The sequence below is a fragment of the Strongylocentrotus purpuratus genome, unplaced genomic scaffold (genome assembly GCF_000002235.5).
Source record: "Strongylocentrotus purpuratus isolate Spur 01 unplaced genomic scaffold, Spur_5.0 spur5_scaffold_16, whole genome shotgun sequence".
Lineage (NCBI taxonomy): Eukaryota > Metazoa > Echinodermata > Echinoidea > Camarodonta > Strongylocentrotidae > Strongylocentrotus > Strongylocentrotus purpuratus.
In genome coordinates, this window is record NW_022145601.1 from 11,970,478 (window position 1) to 11,998,387 (window position 27,910).

The 27,910-nt window shown below is 38.1% G+C and overlaps 1 protein-coding gene across 1 annotated transcript; it reads left to right on the forward strand.

Moving 5' to 3' along the window:
* LOC105443770 lies at positions 1–27,910 on the forward strand. Its single transcript, XM_030986788.1, has 7 exons — positions 1–478; positions 24,098–24,339; positions 25,287–25,400; positions 25,858–26,008; positions 26,609–26,710; positions 27,050–27,139; positions 27,591–27,910. The coding sequence occupies exons 1-7, from the start codon at positions 124–126 to the stop codon at positions 27,755–27,757; spliced, it is 1,221 nt and encodes a 406-aa protein (XP_030842648.1). The 5' UTR covers positions 1–123; the 3' UTR covers positions 27,758–27,910.

Consider the following 27,910-nt stretch of genomic DNA (forward strand, 5'->3'; position numbering starts at 1 on the left):
GGTATACATGACTTTCTTTTAAATAGAGAAGCAACAAAGATCGTTAAGCCATTCATTGGGTTTGAAGAGGACCACTATGACTACCTTCGCAGTACGTTTGGTAGTGAGGCTTTCCCTGGCTTAATGCCCCAATACTCCCGAACATACGATCCATATCTTACCAGTCCACAAGACAGATCTCGCTCCTCGAGGAAGAGCAGCACAGAAGAGACAATGATTATTAGTCTTGACGAGTACAGCATCAAGGTTCCAATTTCACCAGACGATGTGGACAGAGCCAAATATATCACAGCAGAAGCATTGACAACCATTCCACCTGACTTAAATCTGGACAAAGACGAAGTTATCATCTCAGTTGGGCTTAAGCTATCCCCTCCTGGTCTTCAGTTTAAAACTCCGGTGGAAGTCACGGTCTCGCATAGCGCTATTTTCACCAACCCAGACAAGGCAGAAATTGTGCTATACACCCGAAGGACTGGTAAGATCTTCCTATTACCATAGATCCCATATTTCCATATAAATTCCTTTCCCTTCCGCTGTGTTTCCTTTTATTTCCCGCACTTCGTCTAATCATTTTTAATTCGCTCTTGGATTTATATTTAATTTAAGGTGTACTGTTGATCCGCAAACCTTACAAAAAATATTTTTTTCTTTATCATATGAAAGTAAATCCCTGATCATTGACAGTTCACTGCTTAACAAAATTAACACGGTCCCCTCTTTTTGTGTATGTCTTTTTGATAGTGTCTGATGAATTTTCGAGGATAGTTCCTGCTTCTGACAAAGCTGCCCGGTGTGTAGTCACAAAGAATCACCTTACTCTGTACTTAGACCATTTCTCGGAATGGTGGATTATCTCCTTAATCAAGAGATACTTCATCGGTAAACGGCTCATCTGTACGCCATACGTTCCCCTGTCAACATCTAGAGACGGCATGAACCCCATCTTGCTCGTCATTAAAGACGACTTCGACGGCATGAAAGAGGTAATTTTGTAACGAATTAACAATCCGGTATATTTCTGGTTCATGTTATGTGTAATGATCTTTTTTTCCTTCTCATTTCGTCACGAAAATTTCTAATCCTGCACATCTCATAGTCAATTTCGTATTTGGTCATTCATTTTCAGACTTTGTCCAATCGATTTCATCATTTTGCATCTAACTTCGTCAAAGTCAAATCAAGTTCATCATCCTTGGCTGCTAACGTACAATGCATGAAACAATTTTGTCAGTTTGCAACCAATTTCGTTAGAGCATCATTCAAATACCTTATCCTACCCCAGGGCAATTACCCCATAGGATAGTTGTCCGGGAGGTAGTTGTCCTAGAGGTTGTTGTCGTAGGGGTTAGTTCTCTGGGGGTAGTTGCCCGGGGAGTAGTTGTCCGAGGGTAGTTTTCCTAGGGGGTAGTTGTCATGCGGGTAGTTGTCGGGGGGTAGTTGACCAAGGGGGTAGTTGCCCTACGGGGTAGTTGTCCGGGGGTAGTCGTCTTAGAGGGTGGTTGCCCTAGGGGGTAGTTGTCCTAGGGGTAGTTGTCCCAGGGGGTAGGTGTCCCATAACTTCTGGCAATTGCTGGAGGTTCTTGCAGTGCCCTCTGGAAGAACAGCATTATCTCAAAGTTTTCTTATCATAATCTCTTTTTAGTCCCCCCCCCCCCCCCCAATTAGTATCACTATTATTATTTTATCACTATTATTTTGTTCAATATTGATTCATATGTTCAATCGTTTGCAGGATACCATACAAGAGTACAAGGTAGCCTATCCTGGTGAGCAGTACTGTGTATATTGGAGACAAGGACCCCTACTTGTCAGACATCTGGAAAACGAAGACGAAGTGTCAACACAGGTAAGAATCGCAATATAATTGTTACTGTTGTTTCTCCCGAAGTAAATTATCCTGAAAAACAAATCGTCCGTTTCTTATTCGACAGGGCCTAATGTATATATGTTGTTACATTACCAAAGACGCGGGCTAGAGCTTTCTTTAAGCGACACTGACTTGATGTACTTTCTGCCATAGCGTACTGTTCATTGTACAGCGCCATCTCATGGTCAATTTGCCAACATTGTGTAATCCAATACTTTGTTTCCGCTTCGCAGACAGAGGGCTGGAAGCGATACTTATCATTTCAGCGAGTTACGGGCACCGAACTGTAAAATACGTATTTCACAGTTTTTTGGTTACAAGACCATACTGCTACAGCTGACCCCAGATAGCGCTAGATGGGATTTTGTGGTAACGCTTTTAGTACACCAGGCGCAAATCCAGTATTTCTTAGGGGGGGGGCCCACTTTTTTTTTTTGGTCCGAAAAAAAAATCGTAACGACTCAGCCAGCCGCTAAATAAGAGGGGGGGGGGGGGGGTGGGAAGAGGACACCTTTTTTTTGGGGGGGGGGGGTCTCGAAATTTGAAAATTTGACATTTTGTACCGTGGGGGGGGGGGGTCACCCTTTTTTAGGTCAGCCATTGGCATATTTTTTTTAATTTTTTTTTAAAATTAATAATAAAAAAATAAAAAAATCACAGAAAAGGGGGGGGGGGTTGCTCCAAAATACACACATAAAAACTGAAGGGGGGAGGGTCAACCTCCTAACCCCCTCCCTCTTTCCGTACGTGCCTACTCGTCTGAAAATAGTTTTTACGTTTCATTAAATCATTAGAGAAAGAAGACGATTCGTTGTACCGTTCTCGACTCTTAATCCTCATCTGAATTCAGTTTTCCCCTCCTCCATCCCGCGCGAAGCGCGGAAGCTTGTACGTTTCATTAAATCATTAGAGAAAGAAGACGATTCGTTGTACCGTTCTCGAAAATAATCCTCGTCTGAATACAGCTTTTACGTTTCATTAAATCATTAGCGAAATAAGACGATACGTTGTACCGTTATGACTTTTAATCCTTGTCTAAATTCAGTTTCCTCCCTCCCACGCGAAGCGCGGAAGCTTTTACGTTTCATTAAATCATTAAAGAAAGAAGACGATTCGTTGTACCGTTCTCGACTCTTAATCTTTGTCTAAATTCAGTTTTCCCCCCGCTTCGACATTTCATTAAATTTTTAGAGAATGAAGACGATTCGTTGTTCCGCTGTCGAAAATAATTTTGTTTCCCCCACCCGCGCAAAGCGCGGAAGCTTTTACTTTTCATTAAATCATTAGAGAAAGAGGAAGATTAGACGTACCGTTCTCGACTCTTAATCCTTGACTATATCAATTCCCCCCCCCCCCCTTCCGCGCAAAGCGCGGAATCTTCGACGTTTCATTAAATTATTATAGAAAGAAGACGATTCGTTGTATTGTTCCCGAAAACTATCCTCGTCTGGATTAAGTTCCCCCTGCCCTCCCCCGCGCGTAGCGCGGAAGCTTTGACGTTTCATTAATTCATTAGAGAAAAAAGACGATTCGTTGTACCGTTCTCGACTCTAAATCCTTGTCTGAATTTCAAATATGTTCTTTGTCTATTCCCTTTTCTTCCTACGTCCTCTTCCTTTACACTCCTCTCATTTTTGGCCGGCGTTTATTGGGGGACCACCCCACCGCCCCCCTGGCTACGCGCCTGCTGTCAGATGAACATATGTTGATACCTTGTCCGCCCCAGAAGCTCAGGGGTTTAAGGTTTTAATTTACGGTCAGATTAGCATTCAGGGGTCCGCCTTAGCGCCCTAGACGGGGTCCAGGGGGCAGAGCCCCGGAAGTTCAGGAGTTTAGGCATTTAATTACGGTCAGATGAGCATTATTTTGATATCTAATTGTTACAATGGCAGGTCACTAATTGGCTTGGGGTTCAGGGGGCGGAGCTCCGGAATCTCAAGGGTTTTAGGCACTCAATTACGGTCAGATGAGTATCGAGGGGTCCGCCTAAGGGCTCTTAGTTGGGTCCAGGGGGCAGATCCCCCAGAAGCTCAGGGGTTTTAGGCGTTTAATTACGGTCAGATGAGCATTTTTGATACCTTATTATTTGTGACACTAGCAGGACACTATTTGGCGTGGGGTCCAGGGGGCAGAGCCCCCAGAAATCAGGAGTTTTAGGCATTAAATGACCGTCATATGAGCATTTAAGGGCCCGCCTTAGGGCCCTAGCTGGAATCCAGGGGGCAGAGCCCTTAGGATTTTAGGCATTAATTTTAATCATGGTCAGATGAGCATATTTTGATACCCCATTATAATGTGACACTGGCAGTTAACTATTTTTTCTTTCTCGCTCTCTTTCTTTCTATTTCTATTTAATATACTTTTTCAAAGAAAGTGTGGGGGGAGGGGCTCGAGGATCCCGATACCCGCCGTTCCGCGGGCCCTGATATGTAGGCATCTCAAGAAGCATTTTCTTGCCTGGCTGTAAATTTAGGAATTTGTCATTTTCCAACAAACGCATGTAGTGAGGAAAATTATCTCATTTCAGCATTATTTGTTAACCACCGTTATGGAATTATAAATAAACCACGTTTAAATTCTATTTCTCCAACCCCCCCCCCCCATCCCCTATCAGAATGCCAGTGCCCCCCCCCCTCCCCCTCCGATCTACACCTTGTTGGCGGGAAAAATTGCAACTGCACCTTTATCTCCTCTTTATTTTTTTTCTTTCCCTTTCCTTCCTTCTCTTTAATTTTTTTATTGGGGGGGGGGAGGGGGGAGGCAAGTCTTTCCCCCCGATCTCCTTCTTCCCTCTTTTCTTTTCTTCTTCCTCTTCTTTTTTCCCTTTCTCTCCTCTTTCCCTTTTTTTCCTTCTCTCTCTCTCCTTTTTTTTTTTTTTTTTTTTGGCGGGGGGGGGGGGGCCAAGGCACGCTCGGCCCCCCTGGATCCGCGCCTGTAGTACACTGTGGCTTTCATTAACACGTTAGGCGGACCAATGCATGAAATTACTTTGCAGGATATTTATTTGAATGAACAACTTTATGCAGGATAAATTTGATCAGTAAAGCTGTTTTTATCACGGTCCTGATTGAAATACAATGAAAAAACCACAATGAGAGTATGTATGCAATAAATCACATTTCATAAGTAGACAAAAAAAAAATCATGATACCAAGTTAAAGGGAGTGTATCATGGGATATACTGGTTAATGCCATCTACGTCTTCTTTTGGACAACTGCACGTAAACGAATGGACTTGATTAACTGGGTCAGCGCACGCTAGCGTTCGCGAAACAGACAGAAGTTCTTCTTACGCTTCGGTTTCGCGTACGTTGCACGCACGTGAATGCTGCGGTCGCGTCGTCCGTAGTCGTATTATACCCGATTGGCCAGGAGTAGGGCCATGGGAAAGACACACAGTCTCATCATGACACACTCCCTTTAAGCCATGGTCCCAACCCGAGAAGTAGCCTGCTCGGCGGCCGGGCAGCGGATTTTCCCCAAACATACAGGTTTGTGTTTCCGGTCTTCTGATTGACTGATATGTTTTACTTTTATGTCATTAGCAGCTTGTAAAGAGAATTACAAACAATTAGACTTTAATTATTTATTGCTTTGCCTCACCATTTATAAAGGGAAAAATATGACGGAATAATTACTGGGATTTAAACCCACAACTCTAAGATTGTAAATAAAGTAAAACATATCAGCCAATCAGAAGACCGGAAATATTAGTAATAGCAAACCTGTTTTAAAAGAAAAACAAATCGCGGCCGTATCATAATCACCAGCGCGGCGGGGCGATCGAACATAAAAACATCGCGCTCCCTACTTGACCTCCGAGCAACTCTTTGGTTCCTGGGCCAAACGGCGCAAAGCAGCTGCGAAGAGACAAGGCTTTCATTTCAAATCGCGAAGAGTTGATAAACGCGACTTGCCGCAATCACGTTTGTATACTGTATTTCTATATACAGTTTTGGTCATAAAGGTGGAATGATTTCAACAATTATTTATTCCTAATAGATCTAGATAATAGCATACATTCTCATGTGTTATTGAATATTAATTGGCGAGTGCTTGTTTTGCGTGACTGCTCAAGCATGTGTATGATACTATGCTTATCAACTAGGGGACCTACGTCCTTAAGTCATAACTGACGGTAATGAGGATTAATGTCTCATAAAAGGGTAGTAATATAGTACATCGACACGGTTTTGATCATGGGGCCTCACAGTTACTAGGCTATAGCTTTGCCACTGAATCATGACTGTACGCAGCGGGGGCTAAGGTATGGGGCAGCCCCCACAAATAAAAACAAAAACAAAGAAAATGCAATAAATTATCAATAACTTATTGCATTTTCCCCCGGTCCCCAACAGGAAAATTCCTGTGTGTGGCCATGTCTTGAACCATAATGCATGGCCGTGCAGATGAATTTTTCCTGTTAGGGACCGGGGAAATTGCAATGAATTCACGATAATTTATTGCATTTTGGGGTTGTTTGTTTTATGTATGGGCTGCCCCCTTTTTGTGGACTGCGTACAGTCAAGATTCAAAGCAATGGCCTCGTAACTTTGAGGCCCCAGGATCAAAACCGTGTCGATCAGCTATATTAGTGCCCTTTTGTGAGGCTTTATCCTCATTACCGTCAGTTATGACTTAAAGACATGAGAATGTTTACTATTATCTAGATCTATTATGAATAAATCATTGTCAAAATTATTCCATAAATTCGGGTAAAAAATAATATTCCACCTTCATGACCACAGTGTATATGTATGTAAACGCTGTTTCTGTGTTGAAGCGCTTGTACGTGGTCTTGACAGGGACGTGGTAGAGAAGGACTGGAATCAAACCGCTTTCCTTTGACCCCTATGCTCCAAGCCGCCGAAAGGTTATACGCTAATCGGCAACTGTTGACCAGGTGGTGAGATAAAAGAGCGCAGGAAATTTCAGGATTTAGAATTCCTACATCAGAAAATGATATCACAGCAACTGTTCGTTGTCCCTTTCAATGATTTCTCATCCGTTGTTGAATGTGTAAAGAGTAGAACAAGCGAACACAGACGTGTGTAATTTCATTCTTTTTTTAACTTCAAAAATATAAAAAACACGGAAAAACATGCATTTACAAACTTAATGTTATTGAAGATTTTAAATCATTGATTAAATAACAGGGACATTAAAACATGTACAAATTAGCGCATTATCCTAAAATATTGAGTTTTTGTCAGGATGTAATTCTTCTTTTACCAACTCTGGCAAACAAATTATAGGAAGGACGGAGTACTAAATTCGAACAATTGTTTGATGCACTATTCCCAATCTAATCCCCATATAATTTTTTGATTTTCACCGACATTTTGCCGGTAATGTAATATGTTGTAATAAATATAAAACTGGTGCCTGGCTTCCAATAGTCCCCACATTGGAAGCACTGTTCGGAGCATGGAACTTCAAAGCCAAGTGGAATGTAACACATCCCATTGTTACGCTTTGGAACTCGTGGATGCGTTTGAATAATTTACAAGAGTTTCGCCTCCTTTCTTTTACCCCCCCCCCTGGTCTTGATGAGGTTACTTGGTTCTCATTATAATATTATTTTAGGAAAAACGATTAAAACATGGGCCATAGGGGTTAGGCTCAACTAGCACATGTGCTATTATCTGGCCCCTTTTACCAACCAATAGTTTCTCTTCTTGTAAATTATTGTATGAAATCAAATCAATCAATTGAATTCATGGTATCACTGTTAAATTAGAATGTACCATGGCACAATTTCTTTAACTTCGTAGGATGTTAATTGATGGGAATCTCTGATTTTCTTAGGAACTTGAAGTACGTGCTTTCTTTGACATGACGACCAATCGGATGCCGTTCACTCTTCAGTCACGTGAACAAATGGTATCCGGAGTTCTGGTCACTTTCATCTTGAAGCAAACAATCACGAAGCGTATCGCCTTCAGAGTTCTGTACAACGGTAACATTAAGGGCATGAATTCCCCCTTTTTTTTTGGGGGGGGGGGGTTGCGTAAAGACTATAACTGGCAGTGCTGGTAGAGAAAAACGTATTCTTCTGCAGTTCCAGGAATGATTATTTTCCTGAGTTTCGGACAAGCTGTGAAAAACATCAGATTTAACACGAACATAACATTCCAAAAACATTATTTCTTTCATTTTAGATATTGTTTAATGACTTGTGTTAGAAAGACGTGAGATTGTCCAATTTTTTAAAACGTATTTGTATTAATACTGGACAAAATGCTCCCGAAAACTACAAAAGACATTTTTACCAATTTCGTAGACCCTGCTATCCTGATAGTTCTTCATTTGAAAAGATTCTACCACTGCTGGCACCAGTGAATTTGGCCTCACATCATTGGAAGTATGCTAGTCGTTTATATTGGGCCACCCTGTACATATATTTCCCATAAGTAAATCTTATGTATTTTATTTTATTAGTTATGTCTTATTTTGAGTGTATTTGCACCCAGGTTGTAGAGTAATCATGTACTTTTAAGAATGCTACCAGTTGCCTGATGATCGCTCGCAAGGCGTGAAACTCGGAGTTGCAACCATGTTCAATTAGTCTTCCTTATTCAATATATATTTATATATTTATATATGTCATATATATGTATATTGTGTTTACGTGCAATGCTATACAGTTCATTTATTGTAGCAAAAGCACCATGGCAAGTGAATTCAAGTTGGAATAATTATCATTTTATGCTAATCGCTTCTCATCACTTTGATATCATGTATTCATAATTTAGTTGTGCCGCGTGAGAATCCAATTGCCCAATCAACTCCGACAGGATCTGCATCGTCCAAAGGCAGAGCTGAACAACATGATGTTGGACGGGGAACATCCAAATGTAAGATTTAAAAAATGTATTAATATAGTTTTTCTTTTTTTGTTGTTCTTGCTTTGTATGATTGATATACAAACTTTTTGATATGCAGGGCATCGTTTCATGAAACCGACATGGCTATAAGTGAAAAACGTGTGTAAAAGAAATTGACACGCTTTCAATGGGGTGTTGGCAAGCTTGTAGCATGAAATAATGTCCTTATTTCGTAAAGAGACAATTTTAACAAAATTGGAAAAACACAACATTATATTTGTGCTATTTTGATTTGATTCTGATTTGATTTTGACTGATAATTGCATTTTCAGCAGCTCAGCTCTCCGAAGAGCTGACGAGAAGCGAGCATCATCTTGAAACGATAGGTTCAACATCAACTGAGCCTACAGACACAAAGGGTAAGACTATCATCGATCAGGAGTAGTCCTTGAGGAATACATATGAATATGTTTTTATTGTGGGGGGGGGGGCAGGAGAGGGGAGGGGGTAGCAGGGAGTGGGGTCTTCTAGCATTCGTTTTCTACATATGCTTCTTTTGGGGGGAGGGGCGGGGCATTAGAACCGCTAATGCGGCCTATATTCTTGAAATTGGCCTTTGTTCCTTTACTTTATTATTAATGTATTTTTATATCGTATAATTTTTACTCTGTAAATTATACTATTTCATCTTTTTGCTACAAAAAAGTCATGTCCAATGATTTTATCTCAATCATTTCAATAACCCAAACTAATACAATACAATCCGAGGGTCGACTTGCGATAGATAACGGATCAGTCAGAGTTCTTTACAACACTGGTCGAAGTCTGGTTTTAATCATTTTGTAAATGCTTTTTTTACGTTGAATTTTTTTCAGACGGAAGTAGTCCTACTGAAGTCCTTACAAGACCTAGGCCGCTGACTCCACCATCGCTAGAGTCACCGTCATGTGAACATGCCTACCAAGTCACACATGAATTGTTAACAGAAATAGAGACAGTTGGTAAGGAGCTGAAAGATAAAGTCGTGTTCTACGTTCAGTAACAACACAAATGTCATTAGTACCTCAACACAATTAAGCTTATCTCCTCTTATCAATCGTAACTTTAAGGTGACATTTGATGTTATGTTACAGATAGTAACGAATGAAATCTTTTGGCAAAACATTATTGTTCATATTTATGCTACACTCGATCCATGTGTAATAAGTGGGCAGGCTACCTGAAATGGTTGCTGGAACTTAACCGGGTTCATAATAACTTAAGTACTTTGGAAGCACAAATAATTGTGATATACGCTTATATCCTTCACACGCTCTTCGGAAATTCGAAAGATATTATTGGTTTACGACATCGTCTTTTTGTTCAAATTTGTTTTAAGCTCCGACATCATCGACAGAGCCCGTCCATTCATTAGATTCTGCAGCAGAGGAGGCAATGGGAGTCTTAGCCCCACAAGCATTTGCGGCAAACGTTGTCCAAGAATTGGTTCCAGGACCTTTAGCAGATCCAGTGCACCAGCGTTCTGGGAACGTCAATATCTACGTCCGAGAGATGGTCATCCACAATCCCCAAGGGAATAATCCTCAAGGAAATATTGTTGCCCATGCTCCTGTTGCAATTGCTTCCATAGTACCTCCTAGGCTACAGCATGAGCTGCGTTGCCGGTTGAACAGAGAAAGCCCAGTTTTTGGTGACTGGAGGGGTCTTGCCGATCAGCTGGGACTTGGAGACTACATACAATCACTGGAGCAGTGCAAGAACCCGACTGAAGAACTACTCGTTCTTGCGGAGAGTCAAAAGAAGATTCAGAACCTTGGGGACTTGGCCAAGGCGTTCGAACGCATGAATCGTGGGGATTGTCAAGAGCTCTGCGAGAACTATGTGTTTGAGAGGACAAAGTCAGCTGATCCTCGGAATGATCAAATGGAAGATGATGACACAGACTCCAGTGATTAGGGAACTAGCTCAATCTGTTCCATATCACCCTTTAATCCAGGATCTATGCCTCTTTATTCCTACAACCTACATCTACCAACTACCCGTAATTTGGTTTTAACAAACCAAATCATTAGATTTGCACGAAACATAATAAAGGTATACTATAAGGTCCATATTTTCCTGATTCATTTACGTCCTATTCAGGGTCCAAAATCTAGTTTGAAAGAAAACTTAAATCTCTGCCCAATTTTCTTTTTTAAACTACTTTTTTGACAAAAGTCTAAATCCAGCGTCGGGTTAAAATATGAGAACAATTTTGGCCTATAAAATTGACCAAACATTAGTTAAAGAATTGTTGGTTGGGTAAATCATTACTACCCAATATTGCGTAAACCTTATTCAATTATAAGTACATTATACACATTAGTAAGGAAACGTTTACCCTCTTATATGCTTCGCTGCATCAAGATTATTATATTGGTTACTTTTACAGGAACGAAGAAGTGAGGTTCACTCTTGGCAAATTCATCGATTTTAAGAAAGCAATTTTTAAACCATTAATCTAAATATACTGACTAGCAAAACTCTCTAATCGTGGCAATCAAGTTTAACCTTTTGCATGGTTTAAGGACTATCTTAGTAACAGATTGTTCAATGTGGTTAAACGTTATCCATAAGATATAAGATAAGATGTGGTGTTCCACAGGGATCAGTACTAGGGCCAACTCTGTTTTTATATATATATATATATATATATATATATATAATTGATCTGCCATCAGTAACTAATTATTTCGATTTGCGGCTGTTTGCCGATGATTCTAACATAATTCATACTTTTCCAGCTGATCAGGGCAAAATTAATGTGGATGAAGTAATGAACAACACACAGAAAAATTGTTGCATTGCCCCCAAAAAAACTCAATTCAATGGAAACGTATTTCATGTTGATAAGTAGAAAGAGGTTTTAAATGGTAAACTGAACATAGCTGGAGAGGAAATCAAAGAGGTTGATGTTGCCACTTATGATACACGTCTGCCATGGAATAGTCATTATCGTTATGTAAATCAGTGTATCAGGATTGCAACATTTCGTTCCTAGGCGTACTTTGAGAGTATCCATTATCATATAAAACGTGGATAAAACCACACAGGTGTGGGGAATCAACATAAGGTTAGCCTATAAAGAAGCATATTGTATTCACAGAAAATAGCAGTTCGTGCTTTTTTTCATTTAGAGAGTGAATTACTCATACAGCTCAACTGCTTTTATTTTTGATCTGTTTAATAGAAGTTTGTCTCATATGTTGATATATAGTGTATAGAGTATATATTTATATATATATATATATATATATGAAGAGTTTCATTCCAAAAGGAGCTAAATCCACTTTGGGTAATTCTGAGTAAATCGCCTTTTTTTATTTCTCCACTTTCCCTTCAGCCATGTACCTTCATGCTGTTATAGATGTTAAAGGTGTCAACTTTGACCAATAATATATGATTTAAAAAAATCTAGAAGTTGTTTCTGATTTTTTATTAATTTTTAGATTTTTATTTTTCGTGGATTTAGCTCCTTTTGGAATGAAACATGATATTGTACCTAAAATTTGTGAAATTTTAGAATATTTTCTCAATAAAGTCACTGAAATTTATTTAAATTAGTTGCAAACCTTTCCTTTTAAATAATAACAGTGAAATCACATCTAAAATTACCTTTTGCAAAGAAAGTAAACAATATATCACAGTTTCATTCCAAAAGGAGCTAAATCCGTTTCATTCCAAAAGGAGCTAAATCCATGTTTCATTCCAAAAGGAGCTAAATCCATAAATTTTAATAATTTAGTAAAAAATCAGAAATAACTGGTAGATTTTTTTCTTATCATATATTATTGGTCCATGGCGACACCTTTAACATAAATGACAACATAAAGGTACATGGCTGAAGGGAAAGTGGAGAAACAAAAAAGTTGATTTACCCAAAGTGGATTTAGCTCCTTTTGGAATGAAACCAATTTGGATTTAGCTCTTTTTGGAATGAAACATGATATTGTAACTAAAAAAATTCATACTTCCTGGTAAAATTTTAGAATGCGATATAGTGCATTTTGTTCCCATGTAGGAAACCATTATTTTAAGACAAAAACTCAGTTTTTATAAAATATGGATTTAGCTCCTTTTGGAATCAAGCTCTTCATATATATATATATATATATATAGAGAGAGAGAGAGTATAGTTACTCCACAGGGCAAACAGAAGGTTAACAATTACGTCTGCCAAAATTTAGAACGACACATGGTCGATTTCCATTGTCTCTTGTGGTTAGTTACTTGATTACCTATTAATGTCAGATTATGTTACAACACATTTGTTGAACAAATCATGAATAAAAAGTCCATGCAAATAGTCTGTATGTGTACAACAATTATATTTAGTATTTTGTAAGACATTGTTAAAGTTATATATTTATATAGTATTGATTGCAATAGTACCTTAATTTCTTTGTTTGTGTTTTGTTTTCTGAAAGTTACTTGTACAAAATACATTTTTGAGCTGTGCATAAGGCGTTAGGGTCAACTAGCACATATGCTTTTATCCGCCCATTTTTACCGACCAATATTTTCGGTAATCATTATTCACTAGCTAAACTCTATTATATGGCATTCGAGGTTTACCTCTTGCATGGTTTAAGGACTATCTCAGTAGCAGATCTCATATTGTTCAAAGTAGTCAAACGTATTTGAATGGAATAAGATACGATATGGTATTCCACCAGGATCAGTACTAGGGCCAACTCTGTTTTTATATGTATAATTTATCTGCCATCAGTAACTAATTATTTCGATTTGCGGCTGTTTGCCGATGATTCTAACATAATTTATACTTTTCCAGCTGACCAGGGCGAAATTTATGTGGATGGAGTAATAAGCAACACACAGAAAAATGGTTGCATTGCTAAAAAAAAAATCAATTGAATGAAAACGTATTTCATGTTGATAAGTAGAAAGAGGTATTAAATGGTAAACTGAACATAGCTGGAGAGGAAATCAAAGAGGTTGATGTTGCCACTTATGATACACGTCTGCCATGGAATAGTCATTATCGTTATGTAAATCAGTGTATCAGGATTGCAACATTTCGTTCCTAGGCGTACTTTGAGAGTATCCATTATCATATAAAACGTGGATAAAACCACACAGGTGTGGGGAATCAACATAAGGTTAGCCTATAAAGAAGCATATTGTATTCACAGAAAATAGCAGTTCGTGCTTTTTTTCATTTAGAGAGTGAATTACTCATACAGCTCAACTGCTTTTATTTTTGATCTGTTTAATAGAAGTTTGTCTCATATGTTGATATATAGTGTATAGAGTATATATATATTTATATATATATAGAGAGAGAGAGAGAGAGAGAGAGAGAGAGAGAGAGAGTATAGTTACTCCACAGGGCAAACAGAAGGTTAACAATTACGTCTGCCAAAATTTAGAACGACACATGGTCGATTTCCATTGTCTCTTGTGGTTAGTTACTTGATTACCTATTAATGTCAGATTATGTTACAACACATTTGTTGAACACATCATGAATAAAAAGTCCATGCAAATAGTCTGTATGTGTACAACAGTTATATTTAGTATTTTGTAAGACCTTGTTAAAGTTATATATTTATATAGTATTGATTGCAATAGTACCTTAATTTCTTTGTTTGTGTTTTGTTTTCTGAAAGTTACTTGTACAAAATACATTTTTGAGCTGTGCATAAGGCGTTAGGGTCAACTAGCACATATGCTTTTATCCGCCCATTTTTACCGACCAATATTTTCGGTAATCATTATTCACTAGCTAAACTCTATTATATGGCATTCGAGGTTTACCTCTTGCATGGTTTAAGGACTATCTCAGTAGCAGATCTCATATTGTTCAAAGTAGTCAAACGTATTTGAATGGAATAAGATACGATATGGTATTCCACCAGGATCAGTACTAGGGCCAACTCTGTTTTTATATGTATAATTTATCTGCCATCAGTAACTAATTATTTCGATTTGCGGCTGTTTGCCGATGATTCTAACATAATTTATACTTTTCCAGCTGACCAGGGCGAAATTTATGTGGATGGAGTAATAAGCAACACACAGAAAAATGGTTGCATTGCTAAAAAAAAAATCAATTGAATGAAAACGTATTTCATGTTGATAAGTAGAAAGAGGTATTAAATGGTAAACTGAACATAGCTGGAGAGGAAATCAAAGAGGTTGATGTTGCCACTTATGATACACGTCTGCCATGGAATAGTCATTATCGTTATGTAAATCAGTGTATCAGGATTGCAACATTTCGTTCCTAGGCGTACTTTGAGAGTATCCATTATCATATAAAACGTGGATAAAACCACACAGGTGTGGGGAATCAACATAAGGTTAGCCTATAAAGAAGCATATTGTATTCACAGAAAATAGCAGTTCGTGCTTTTTTTCATTTAGAGAGTGAATTACTCATACAGCTCAACTGCTTTTATTTTTGATCTGTTTAATAGAAGTTTGTCTCATATGTTGATATATAGTGTATAGAGTATATATATATTTATATATATATATATATATAGAGAGAGAGAGAGAGAGAGAGTATAGTTACTCCACAGGGCAAACAGAAGGTTAACAATTACGTCTGCCAAAATTTAGAACGACACATGGTCGATTTCCATTGTCTCTTGTGGTTAGTTACTTGATTACCTATTAATGTCAGATTATGTTACAACACATTTGTTGAACACATCATGAATAAAAAGTCCATGCAAATAGTCTGTATGTGTACAACAGTTATATTTAGTATTTTGTAAGACCTTGTTAAAGTTATATATTTGTATAGTATTGATTGCAATAGTACCTTAATTTCTTTGTTTGTGTTTTGTTTTCTGAAAGTTACTTGTACAAAATACATTTTTGAGCTGTGCATAAGGCGTTAGGTTAACTAGCACATATGCTTTTATCCGCCCATTTTTACCGACCAATATTTTCGGTAATCATTATTCACTAGCTAAACTCTATTATATGGCATTCGAGGTTTACCTCTTGCATGGTTTAAGGACTATCTCAGTAGCAGATCTCATATTGTTCAAAGTAGTCAAACGTATTTGAATGGAATAAGATACGATATGGTATTCTACCAGGATCAGTACTAGGGCCAACTCAGTTTTTATATGTATAATTGATCTGCCATCAGTAACTAATTATTTCGATTTGCGGCTGTTTGCCGATGATTCTAACATAATTTATACTTTTCCAGCTGACCAGGGCGAAATTTATGTGGATGAAGTAATAAGCAACACACAGAAAAATGGTTGCATTGCTAAAAAAAAATCAATTGAATGAAAACGTATTTCATGTTGATAAGTAGAAAGAGGTATTAAATGGTAAACTGAACATAGCTGGAGAGGAAATCAAAGGGGTTGATGTTGCCACTTATGATACACGTCTGCCATGGAATAGTCATTATCGTTATGTAAATCAGTGTATCAGGATTGCAATATTTCGTTCCTAGGCGTACTTTGAGAGTATCCATTATCATATAAAACGTGGATAAAACCACACAGGTGTGGGGAATCAACATAAGGTTAGCCTATAAAGAAGCATATTGTATTCACAGAAAATAGCAGTTCGTGCTTTTTTTCATTTAGAGAGTGAATTACTCATACAGCTCAACTGCTTTTATTTTTGATCTGTTTAATAGAAGTTTGTCTCATATGTTGATATATAGTGTATAGAGTATATATATATTTATATATATATATATATAGAGAGAGAGAGAGAGAGAGAGAGAGTATAGTTACTCCACAGGGCAAACAGAAGGTTAACAATTACGTCTGCCAAAATTTAGAACGACACATGGTCGATTTCCATTGTCTCTTGTGGTTAGTTACTTGATTACCTATTAATGTCAGATTATGTTACAACACATTTGTTGAACAAATCATGAATAAAAAGTCCATGCAAATAGTCTGTATGTGTACAACAATTATATTTAGTATTTTGTAAGACATTGTTAAAGTTATATATTTATATAGTATTGATTGCAATAGTACCTTAATTTCTTTGTTTGTGTTTTGTTTTCTGAAAGTTACTTGTACAAAATACATTTTTGAGCTGTGCATAAGGCGTTAGGTTAACTAGCACATATGCTTTTATCCGCCCATTTTTACCGACCAATATTTTCTCTTCTTGTACATATAAATATGTATGAAATAAATGGTACTTATTTGCTTTTCGTAAATAAATCTATCAAATACAAAAATCTAATAAGAATAATAAACATTGACAGGATTGTAACCAGAAAAGTGATGTACATGTATATGGAAGTGAATTAACATCAACTCAAATCACATCAAATGAAATGAATTCAACATTTGAAAGTATCTAGAAGGAACCACAGGTGTTAAATTGAATATTTTGTTTAAGATTATTAAAACAATTAGCTCCTGTGGCCAGGAGCAAGGCAAGACCAGCGATTTTATTGCCTTTCATATGCGAGTATCCTTTTTTTTAATGTCATTAAAAAACAAAAAATATATATTGGAGAGACGAAATCGTTATAAAGAAGACAACTAAGGAAGGAAGTAATCTGTCAAATTAAAGGGGATCCCTCATAAAAAAAACTGAACATTATTACGTTTTGCGTACTGAGATCCTTCTCATTCAAACGTTTATTACAAAGGGGTTCGTCTTTTATGTTACCTTTATTCGACGTTTATTCTTCTTCATACTTATCAAACTGTTTATGTATACTTTATGTACATATATATTTTTAATTGCATTGGATTAATTGAACTTTTATGTATATCATGATGATATTCGTTATAGATAGGTATGATAGGTGCTCCTTTGTTATAAGTTCATTAATTTTGTGTGAAAGCAAACAAAAAAGAAACTCATGATTGCAAACGTTTGAATAAATCGGTCAAATAATAAAGCAGTTATTAATATTTGAAAAATGATATCTCTAAATCTATATGCGAATCTCAAATTGGCAATTGGGTCAATGGACCGTATTCGTGGACAATTCTTTCGTTTGTTGTGTTAAAAAATATCAGGATTTTCTGTTTTTCTCCTTAGTGCCTTCTTCCATGGGGCACTCCTATATACAATGTATTATGGATAGCACATTACATTATATATTTTATATGATATGTATTTTCATTTGTGTTTAAAATAAATTTAATCGAATTAAATTGAATATATTGTGAGAATCTCAGTTTGAAAAGTAATTACATATTTGCACACCCAATGACGTTAGAATACCAGTCATTCAAAAAGGGCATTGACTGGAACGCGGTCCTATACAAAGTGAGTCAGAACAAATGTCCCACTTTGTACAAGTTGTAATGTTTGAAGTATGAATATTTAATCATGGGTTTCATGCTATGTCTTGATAGAGTTATCCTCCTAGTACATTTAGGTACTATTTTCATTTGAATCTCTGCATGCATGACTGAACATCAGACAATCTTTACAAGACTGCCAGATCTCACTTGCGCCAAGTTACCGGGTGAGGAATAAAACAGTGCATTAAACAAAGACAGTCAGACAGACAGACACACACACACGCAAGCACATGCAAACCCACACGCACACACCGTGACAATTGTTTCATAATTTCCCCTTTTCTGATTAAGCAATTATTTTTATCAAGATCGTTGAATGTTTAAGTGGCATAGCCCTGGCAATATTTCCCTTTAGTACAAATTCACTACCACCATCATGTCATCATCATCATCATCATTGTCATCATCTTAATCTTCATCATCATCATCATCATGAAGCACAACATTCGCCAATACGCACCAAGAGGACAGCGGCCACTCAACTTTCCGTACGAGAGGTAGAATTCCCGTCAAAAAGTAACAGTTTGGGTGGGCCTTGTCTGTCTAGCAGTCTTTGTTAAAAACACTATAGTATTCCTCACCTTGCTACTTGGCGCAAGTGAGATACGGCAGTCTTGTAAACAATGTCTGATGTTCAGTCATGCATGAAGACATTCAAATGAAAATGGTACCTTAATGTACTGGGAGGATAACTCTATCAAGACATATCATGAAATCCACGATTAAATATTCATACCTCAAACAATACAACTTTTAAAAAGTGGGACAATTTTTCTGACTCACTCTGTAGAGCTCTCAATGCTTCATCAGTCAAGGGTTTCATACACAAATAAATTTGGCAGAAAGAGAATAAACTGCTGAGATTATTACATGTATCATGCGTGTGTGTATTTGGCAACAAAGTAAACGCTAATCAGTATACGTTCTTAGAATTAAATTGCACGTAGGTAGCTGCTGGTTGTTTTAGAGAATTACCCGATTCTTGGCAATGATTCTAGGGGCAATATATATTTCATTCCATAAAGCAATACATGTTGGGGTGATATTCTGAAAACTTCTGATTTTCGGAATACTGTATTAAAGGTATAGCTAGGGTATTTCAACTCACAGATGAACCCACAAATGAGCCTTCAGCAACGACTTTCTCGGATCCATTACTCCAGTTTGTATACACAATTTGACACTGGGAGACTTAGGTTACTTTGTACAGAAGTTAGAATATATGTGGATGTTTGAGGTGATTCGAACCATGTGCTAATTACGAACTGGTCTACACATTATTCTACACAGACCGATTTCATTGTTGATGTTTATGTGTGACCTACCCTTTCTAACCTTATATCTCAATCATACCAATGAGACCGATACCATACTGACTACTCATGATAATAATACTATATCCTCCTATTATAATTATCTCATTTCCCTTACCCGTATTATCCAAATCTCTTTCAAATTCATGCGAAAACTCTGGCCTTTAAGACCTCTTTCCTCTTACTGGAGAATACACAAAATACACAAAACCCTGTAAAATACTTTCATTGGAATGTATCTCATGATTTGATCTTAAACTAAAGAAAGAACCTTAAAATCTAAATGTGAATTAATCAACACAAGAACACCTTTACTTTGTAAAGTACTATCATGACTGAAATACCAACTCCCATCCCACATTAAACTACATGTATCTTCTATATCAGAAGTACTGTATGTTTCTTGCAATATAATATCTACATATTTATCCTTGCACTGAGAAAATATATGGGATCTTTGATTCTTTTCCCTGATTTTTTCATTTACGAAAAGAAAAGTACAAGAAAGGATAGATTGTCTACACCCACACACACATCCACACCCAGACCATACCAGACATCCGATTAAACTATCCACAGTGGCCAAAAACAGTCAGTTTAGACTCTTTGGAGTCGGTGCGAAGTAGGTTTGCCAGTGTAACTGGGGGTATTAATCATATCTCCAAACTGACTTCAAACCGACCGATTATCTGCGATTCGGGGCAATATATTAGTGTGTCCGGTCTGTTGTTGGTCTAGCTGGCATCTTCTGTCAGTTGAACCACCCATGAATCAAAATTTGTCTATTTTTTTTTTAGAACTCATTTTCAAGATATAGGATGATAGTCCATTTTTTTTTACTAAACAAAATTCTGAGAATGTATTAAATATGAGAAAAATGAAAGTCATACATTTTGAGCAAAGGGTTCGATTATGAAGTGCATATGTACATGAAGAGAGGCGAATAATATGCACTTTGTTAGCATTTTATAATGCTTAATTGATGGCGATACAATGACAAATTTGGTTTATATTTTGCCAATTCTAGAGGTATGAAGCGAGTATTCTACACCAACCGATTACATCATTACACATTCATGTAGAGTTTAACAGAAAAGCGATCTTATATGTGGAATTCTTTATCATTCTCTGTCCCTTTCGTATATCTCTTTTTTTCCTGTTCTCTCTTATATTTCTTAGTATTCGATGTTTTTTAGTGTGTGTTTGGTGCGTGGGGAAGGGGGGGGGCATATCAACCTAGCAATGGTTATGAATGAGGCGTAATTAAATATTGATCCGCCATGTTCTTTTTCTTTCACGCAGATCTAAAACCAGGTATATTTCAGGCCCACAAAAAATACAGAGAAATGGCAAGGAAATAGGACTGTGTTGTTGCAATACGCAGCACAGTAATGTAGGCAGACTTCTACAGCCGAATACGGATCTGAATGCAAAGTCCAATTCATGAAATGCTTTCATATAATCACGCTTGAGTGTTCCTTCAGAATAGACCAAATATCATCGGTACTACAGGGTACAGGCTAGTTTACACAGTAGTTCAATGTCACATTATGTATAAGTAACATGGTGTTTGGAGAGCACGGTAATATCATAATGAGAAAAACGTTGTAGGTGTGAATTACGTTTAACATGGCGCTGTTTTCATCAGCAGCAAAAGGAGACGTCCTGAAGATACAATCATTAATCAGCTCAGAAGACAAGTCAGAGGATTCGGGAGGAGTTGATGTAAACTGCTCGGATGCGTCCGGCAAGACGGCCCTCCACATTGCTTCGGAAAATGGACATTTGCAAACGGTTAAATGCCTAACCAATCATGGAGCAAAAGTGAATGCTGTCGATGCTAACCTACAGACATCGGTTCACTTATGCTCAAAGGAAGGCCACCTTCGTGTGGTAGAGCTGTTAGTGAACAAAGGAGCAGATATTGAAATTGGTGACAAAGATGGGTTTACACCTCTTCACATAGCATCATTCGAGGGTCATCTTGATATTGTCAAATGCCTTGTTAGAAGAGGGGCAGACCTAGGGAGACTTGCTAATGATTACTGGACACCTCTAAACCTTGCTTTAGACGATGGCCATCTTGACATTGCAGAGTACCTTTTGACAGAAGGAGCCAACATTAACACTTGTGGTAAAGGGGAATGTACAGCTCTACATACTGCATCACAAACTGGTAATATTGATGGAGTGAAATATCTAACCAGTCATGGAGCAGAACTGGATAGGAGCACTGACGATGGTTGGACCGCACTTAGTTTGGCTTCATTTAGGGGACACCTTGACATTGTCAAAGTTCTCGTTAACGAAGGGGTAGAGGTTGACAAAGCACTCAGGAACGGAATGACACCCTTGTTTCTGGCAACAAAAAAAGGCCATTTGGGTATTGTCGAAGTCTTACTGAACGTAGGAGCAATAATTGATAACTGTAATCGAAACGGGAAAACAGCACTCCACATCGCATCGTCCAATGGACACGTTGAAATAGTGCACCATCTTGTTAGCAAAGGGGCACAGCTTGACAAATGTGACAGTACCGGTAGGACACCCTTGTATTGTGCTTCTCAGGAAGGTCATCTTGAAGTCGTCGAGTATATCGTGAACAAAGGAGAAGGTATTGATATTGGTGATAAAGATGGGTTTACAGCTCTTCACATAGCATCACTTAAGGGTCATCTTGACATTATCAAATCCCTTGTTAGGAAAGGGTCAGACCTGGGGAGACTAGCTAATGATTACTGGACACCTCTACACCTTGCTTTAGACGAAAGTCATCTCCACGTTGTAGAGTACCTTTTGACAGAAGGAGCCAATATCAACGCGTGTGGTAAAGGTGGATATACAGCACTACATGATGCATCCAAAACTGGTAATATTGATGGAGTGAAATATCTAACCAGTCATGGAGTAGAGCTGGATAGGAGCACTGACGATGGTTGGACCCCACTTAGTCTGGCCTTGTTTGGGGAACACCTTGACATTGTCAAAGTTCTCGTTAACGAAGGGGTAGAGGTTGACAAAGCACTCAGGAGCGGGATGACACCCTTGTGTCTTGCAACAAACAGAGGCCATATGGGTATTATCGAGGTCTTACTGAACGTAGGAGCAAATATTGATAACTGTAATCGAGACGGGTTAACAGCACTCCACATTGCATCGTCTAATGGACACGTTGAAATAGTGCATCATCTTGTTAGCAAAGGGGCACAGCTTGACAAATGTGACAAAATCCACAGGACATCCTTGTCTTGTGCTTCTCAAGAAGGCCATCTTGAAGTCGTCGAGTATATCGTGAACAAAGGAGCAGGCATTGAAATTCCTGATAAAAATGGGTTTACAGCTCTTCACATAGCATCAACCGAGGGTCATCTTGATGTTGTCAAATACCTTGTTAGGAAAGGGGCACAGCTTGACAAATGTGACAAAACCGACAGGACACCCTTGGCTTGTGCTTCTCGAGAAGGCCATCTTGAAGTCGTCGAGTATATCGTGAACAAAGGAGCAGGCATTGAAATTGCTGATAAAAATGGATTTACAGCTCTTCACAGAGCATCAACCGAGGGTCATCTTGATGTTGTCAAATACCTTGTTAGTAAAGGGGCAGACCTGTGGAGACTTACTGATGATTACTGGACACCTTCAGGCCTTGCTCTTAATGGTGGCCATCTGGGTATACATGACTATCTTTTAAATAGAGAAGCAACACAGATCGTTAAGCCATTCATTGGGTTTGAAGAGGACCACTTTGGCGACCTTCTCAGTACTTGTAGCGGTGAGGCTCTGCCTAGCCCAATGCCCCGTCCATACTCCCGACCATACGGTCCATCTCTTGCCAGTCCACAAGACATCTCTCGCTCCTCGAGGAAAAGCATCACAGAAGACACAATGATTATAAGTCTCAACGAGTACAGCATCAAGGTTCCACTTTCACTAGAAGATGTGGACAGTGCTAAATATATCACAGCAGAAGCAATTTCAACCATTCCACCTGACTTAAAGTTGAGCAAAGACGAAGTTATCATCTCAGTTGGGCTTAAGCTATCCCCTCCTGGTCTTCAGTTTAAAACCCCGGTGGAAGTCACGGTCTCACATAGCGCTATTTTCACCAACCCAGACAAGGCAGAAATTGTACTATACACCCGAAGAACTGGTTAGAACTTCCTATTACTATAGATCCCATATTTCCATATAAATTCCTTTCTCTTGTTGTGACAGTGCAGAGAGCCCCTGACTGCCCGGACGAACCCGTCCATCACCATTATGACAGAGATCTTCACACAAAATTAATGCTTCCCTACTATTCCTGGTATCATATGACCTCACTTCAATGTTGATATTCCTCTCAGAATGTTCTTTTTCACTGAGTTTTACTTGATAAACTTCTATTAGAATAAAAGTTCACTTTAATTTTTCTTGTTAGTCTTTGTGTTTGAATAACTTATAAGTCTCACAGTTAATACATCCGCCAATTTCCAGATTCTTGTGGAAAGATGGAAGGGAATTGTGGGAATTAAACAACTAAAGATTAAGCATGATCTAATACATGAAATTGTTTGTTAATAGCCAATCACCAAATAGCAGTTGACATCTTTTAATGACATTGCTCATAATAAACAATGACCTTCCAACATAGCTTCTCAGTCAATCTGCGAACCTTACTCCAAAAATACTTTCCTTTCTTTGTTATACTAAATCCCTGAGCGTTGACAGTTCACCGCGTAGCAAAATTAACACGGTCCCTTCTTTCTATGTGTGTCTTGTTGAAAGGGTCTGATGAATTTTCAAGGATAGTTCCTGCTTCTGACAAAGCTGCTCGGTGTGTAGTCGCAAAGAATCACCTTATTCTGTACTTAGATCATTTCTCGGAATGGTGGATTATCTCCTTAATCAGGAGATACTTCATCGGTAAACGGCTCATCTGTACGCCATACGTTCCCCTGTCAACATACAGAGACGTGTTGAACCGCATCTATCTCGTCATTAAAGACGACTTCTACGGCATGAAAGAGGTAGTTTTATTATGAATTAAACGTATTTCGTATTTGGAGATTAATTTTCAGACTTTGTCCAATCTATTTCATCATTGTACATCTAATTTCGTCAAAGTCAAATCAAGTTCGTCATCCTTGGCTGCCAACGTACAATTGAATGACATTTTTTTGCCCCTTTTGCAATCGATTTCGTCAAAGCGTCATTCAAATACATCCTTCGTTCGTTAAAAGGTCATGCTATCCAACGAATTTGAATGGAATTCTCTTGTAATTGATTGCACAAGGACGAATTTGGACCGCACCGTGAGACGAATTCGAATGAAATCTGACGGAAATAAATGAACAAGCGTTGATATTGATTGACTATTGGCTAACTTGGATGACATGATTTCTAGATTAAATTTGACATTTGCACGATCCCGGATTCTTAGAGTTAAATTAAAGTGCACAAATATGCATTTGAATTAACTACATGTTAAAATGAATAGGAAATCTCATAGTAAGTTCATGGAACTTCCACTGTAATTTTGTTTGTTTAGCAAACACTGGAGTTGGGACAAAAAGTTTCATAACCATATTTATTGAGATGACTGTCAATTCAATTCAAACGGGATACCCGTTTCACATCTTGGAGTAGATAATCATTTCGACACCCATGAAAGATTAATAGCCCGTTTTGAGGAGGTGTCGTGGTATAGTCGTTCATTCAATTGACTCCGAATTCAAGGGTTAAAGGATCGAATGCTAGCCCGGCTTTAACGTTCTTGGGCAAGACATTAATCCATATTTTACACGAAAGTGTAACCGAGTACCTGACAATTGCTGAAGTATATTGTAGTACCCTGTGGAAGAACAGCATTATTTCAAAGTTTGTTCTCGTTATTTTTTTCAATTATCATTATCATTATTGTCATTGTCATTATCATTCTATCAATGCTAATTCATATATGTTCAACCTTTTGCAGGATACCATACGAGACTACCAGGTAGCCTTTCCTGGTGAGCAGTACTGTGTATATTGGGGAAAGGGACCCCTTTTTGTCAGACATCAGGAAAACGAAGACGAGGTTTCAAACAAGGTAAGAAATAATTTTATTGTTTCCCCCGAAGGAAATTATCCTGACAAACGATCGTCCGTTACTTATTCTGCATGGCCTAATATATATTTGTCTACATTACCAAAGACACAAGCTAGAGCTTTCTTATAGCGAGACTGAACTGATGAAATTTCTGCCTTAGCGTACTGTTCATTGCGCATCGGTATCTCATGGTCTATTTTCCAACAGTGTGTAATCCAATACCTTAAAGCCTATCCGCACTAGTTTGACCAGGATTGATTAGACCTCCCTGCATGGTGACTGACAGGTGGTTATCTCCTCAAATCATCTCTCATTTAACATAAGAAAAAGGGGACCATGGGGGACCAACTGTCACCGATTAGGCATTGTTTGCTATATAGAGGGCGCAAGTAGCTATAAGTAGTGTAGTGGGGCTATACTGATACGCTTGATTGATGGTTATCTCTGATTTTCTTAGGAACTTGAAGAATGTGCTTTCTTTGACATGACAACCCATCGGATGCCGTTCATTCTTCAGCGACGTGAAAAAATAGTATCCGGAGTTCTCGTCACTTTCATCTTGAAGCAAAAAATCACGAAGGAAATCGGCTTTACAGTATGGTACAAAGGTAATATCAATGAATTCCTTTTTGGGGAGGGGGTGGCTTAAAACCTCTCACTGGCAGTGCTGGCAGAGAAAATAGTATTCTTCTGCAGTTTCAGGAATGATTATTTGCCTGAGCTTCGAACAAGCTGTAACATATCTTCACAATAAACCCAAACAAACTCCAATAACATTATTTCTTTCATTTGAGATAATTTGTAATGACTTGTGTACTGAAAAAGACACGAGTTTACACGAATTTTGTTACGCATTTTTATTGAAACTGAACGAAATGCTCCCCCCCCCAAAAAAAAAAAAAAAAAAATTAACCCTCTACCAGTTTTGTCGATCCTGGCACTATTTTTTCATGTGAACAGATTCTACACCGCTGGTACCAGTGAATTTCACCCCACATCATTGGAAGTATGCTAGTGCGTTTATACTGGTCCAGCCTGTAGGTATATATATATATATATGTGTTTAATGTACAATTTGTTTACGTGCAATGCTAAATATTTCATTTAGGGTAGCAAAAGAACCATGGCAAGTTAGTCCTATTTCGAAAAAAGTATCATTTTAGGCTAATCGCTTCTCATCACTTTGATATCATGTATTCACAATTTAGATGTCCCCGACGAGAATCCAGTTACCCAATCAACTCCGAAAGGATCTGCATCGTCCAAAGGCAAAGCTGAACCAAATGATGTTGGACGGGGAACATCCAAATGTAAGATTAAAAGAAAATGTATTAGTACTATTTTTTCCTTTTATTTGTTTTGTTTGTTTCATACACAAATTTCGATATGCAGGGCATCGTTTTACGAAAGCGTCATGAGTACAAATGGGAAATGTGTGTAGAAAAATTAACACGCTTTTCAATGGGATACCGGCGAGCTTGTTACATGAAACAATGTCCTTATTTTCAGACGATTTGAACAAAATCGAAATAATAACATTGTAAGGAGACACACAAAAGCTTTTAATCTTGCGATTTACTCTCGTGATTGCGAGATGAATTGTATTTGTGCTATTCTGATTTGATTTTGATTGATTTTTGCTTTATCAGCATCTCAGCTCTCCGAAGAGCTGACAAGAAGCGAGCATCATGATCTTGAAGCGATAGGTTCAACATCACCTGAGCCTGCAGGCACAAAGGGTAAGACTATGGCCTATCAGGAGCGGTTCTGGAGGAATACCTATGAATATCTTCTTCTTTTTTTTGGGGGGGGGGAGGGGGCAGGAGGGAGTAACAGGAGGTGGGGTCTTCTAGCATTATGTGCTTCTTTTGGGGGAAGGGGGAGGGGCATTAGAACCGCTTCTGCGGCCCATATTCTTGAAATTAGTTTTTGTTTTAGATATTATTTAATGTTCAATCAATGTATTTTTATACCGTATAATTTTTACTCTGTAAATTGAACCATTTTATCTTTTTGCTACATATTCCATGATTTTATCTCAATCATTTCGATAACCCAACCTAATACAATATAATCCAAGGGCCGACTTGGGATAAATAACAGATGAGTCACAGTTCTTTACAATACAGCACAGGTTGAAGTCTGGTTTTAATCATTTCTTAAAGCCTTTTTTACGTTGCTTTATTTCAGATAGAAGTAGTCCTACTGAAGTACTTACAATACCTAGGCCGTTGACTCCAACGGCGATAGAGTCACCGCCATGTGAAAATGCCTACCAAGTCACACATGATTTGGTAACAGAGACAGAGACAGTTGGTAAGGAGCTGAAAGATAAAGTCATGTTCTGGGCTCCGTAACAACACAAATGTCAATTGTACCTCCAAAAAATTAAGTTTATCTCCTCGATCAATCGTAAATTTAAGGTGACATTTGATGTTATGTTACAGATAGTAACGAACAAACACCCTTTTGACAAAACATCAATCTATATATGCTACACTTGTCCGATG

What these genes read in the sequence shown, in the direction of transcription:
- LOC105443770 (XM_030986788.1), top strand. Translation starts at nt 124, where the DNA reads ATGCCCCAATACTCCCGAACATACGATCCATATCTTACCAGTCCACAA. An exon ending in AAGACGAGGTTTCAAACAAG is followed by an intron (nt 25,401 to 25,857) that starts GTAAGAAATAAT and finishes TGATTTTCTTAG; the next exon opens with GAACTTGAAGAATGTGCTTT. An exon ending in CTTTACAGTATGGTACAAAG is followed by an intron (nt 26,009 to 26,608) that starts GTAATATCAATG and finishes TTCACAATTTAG; the next exon opens with ATGTCCCCGACGAGAATCCA.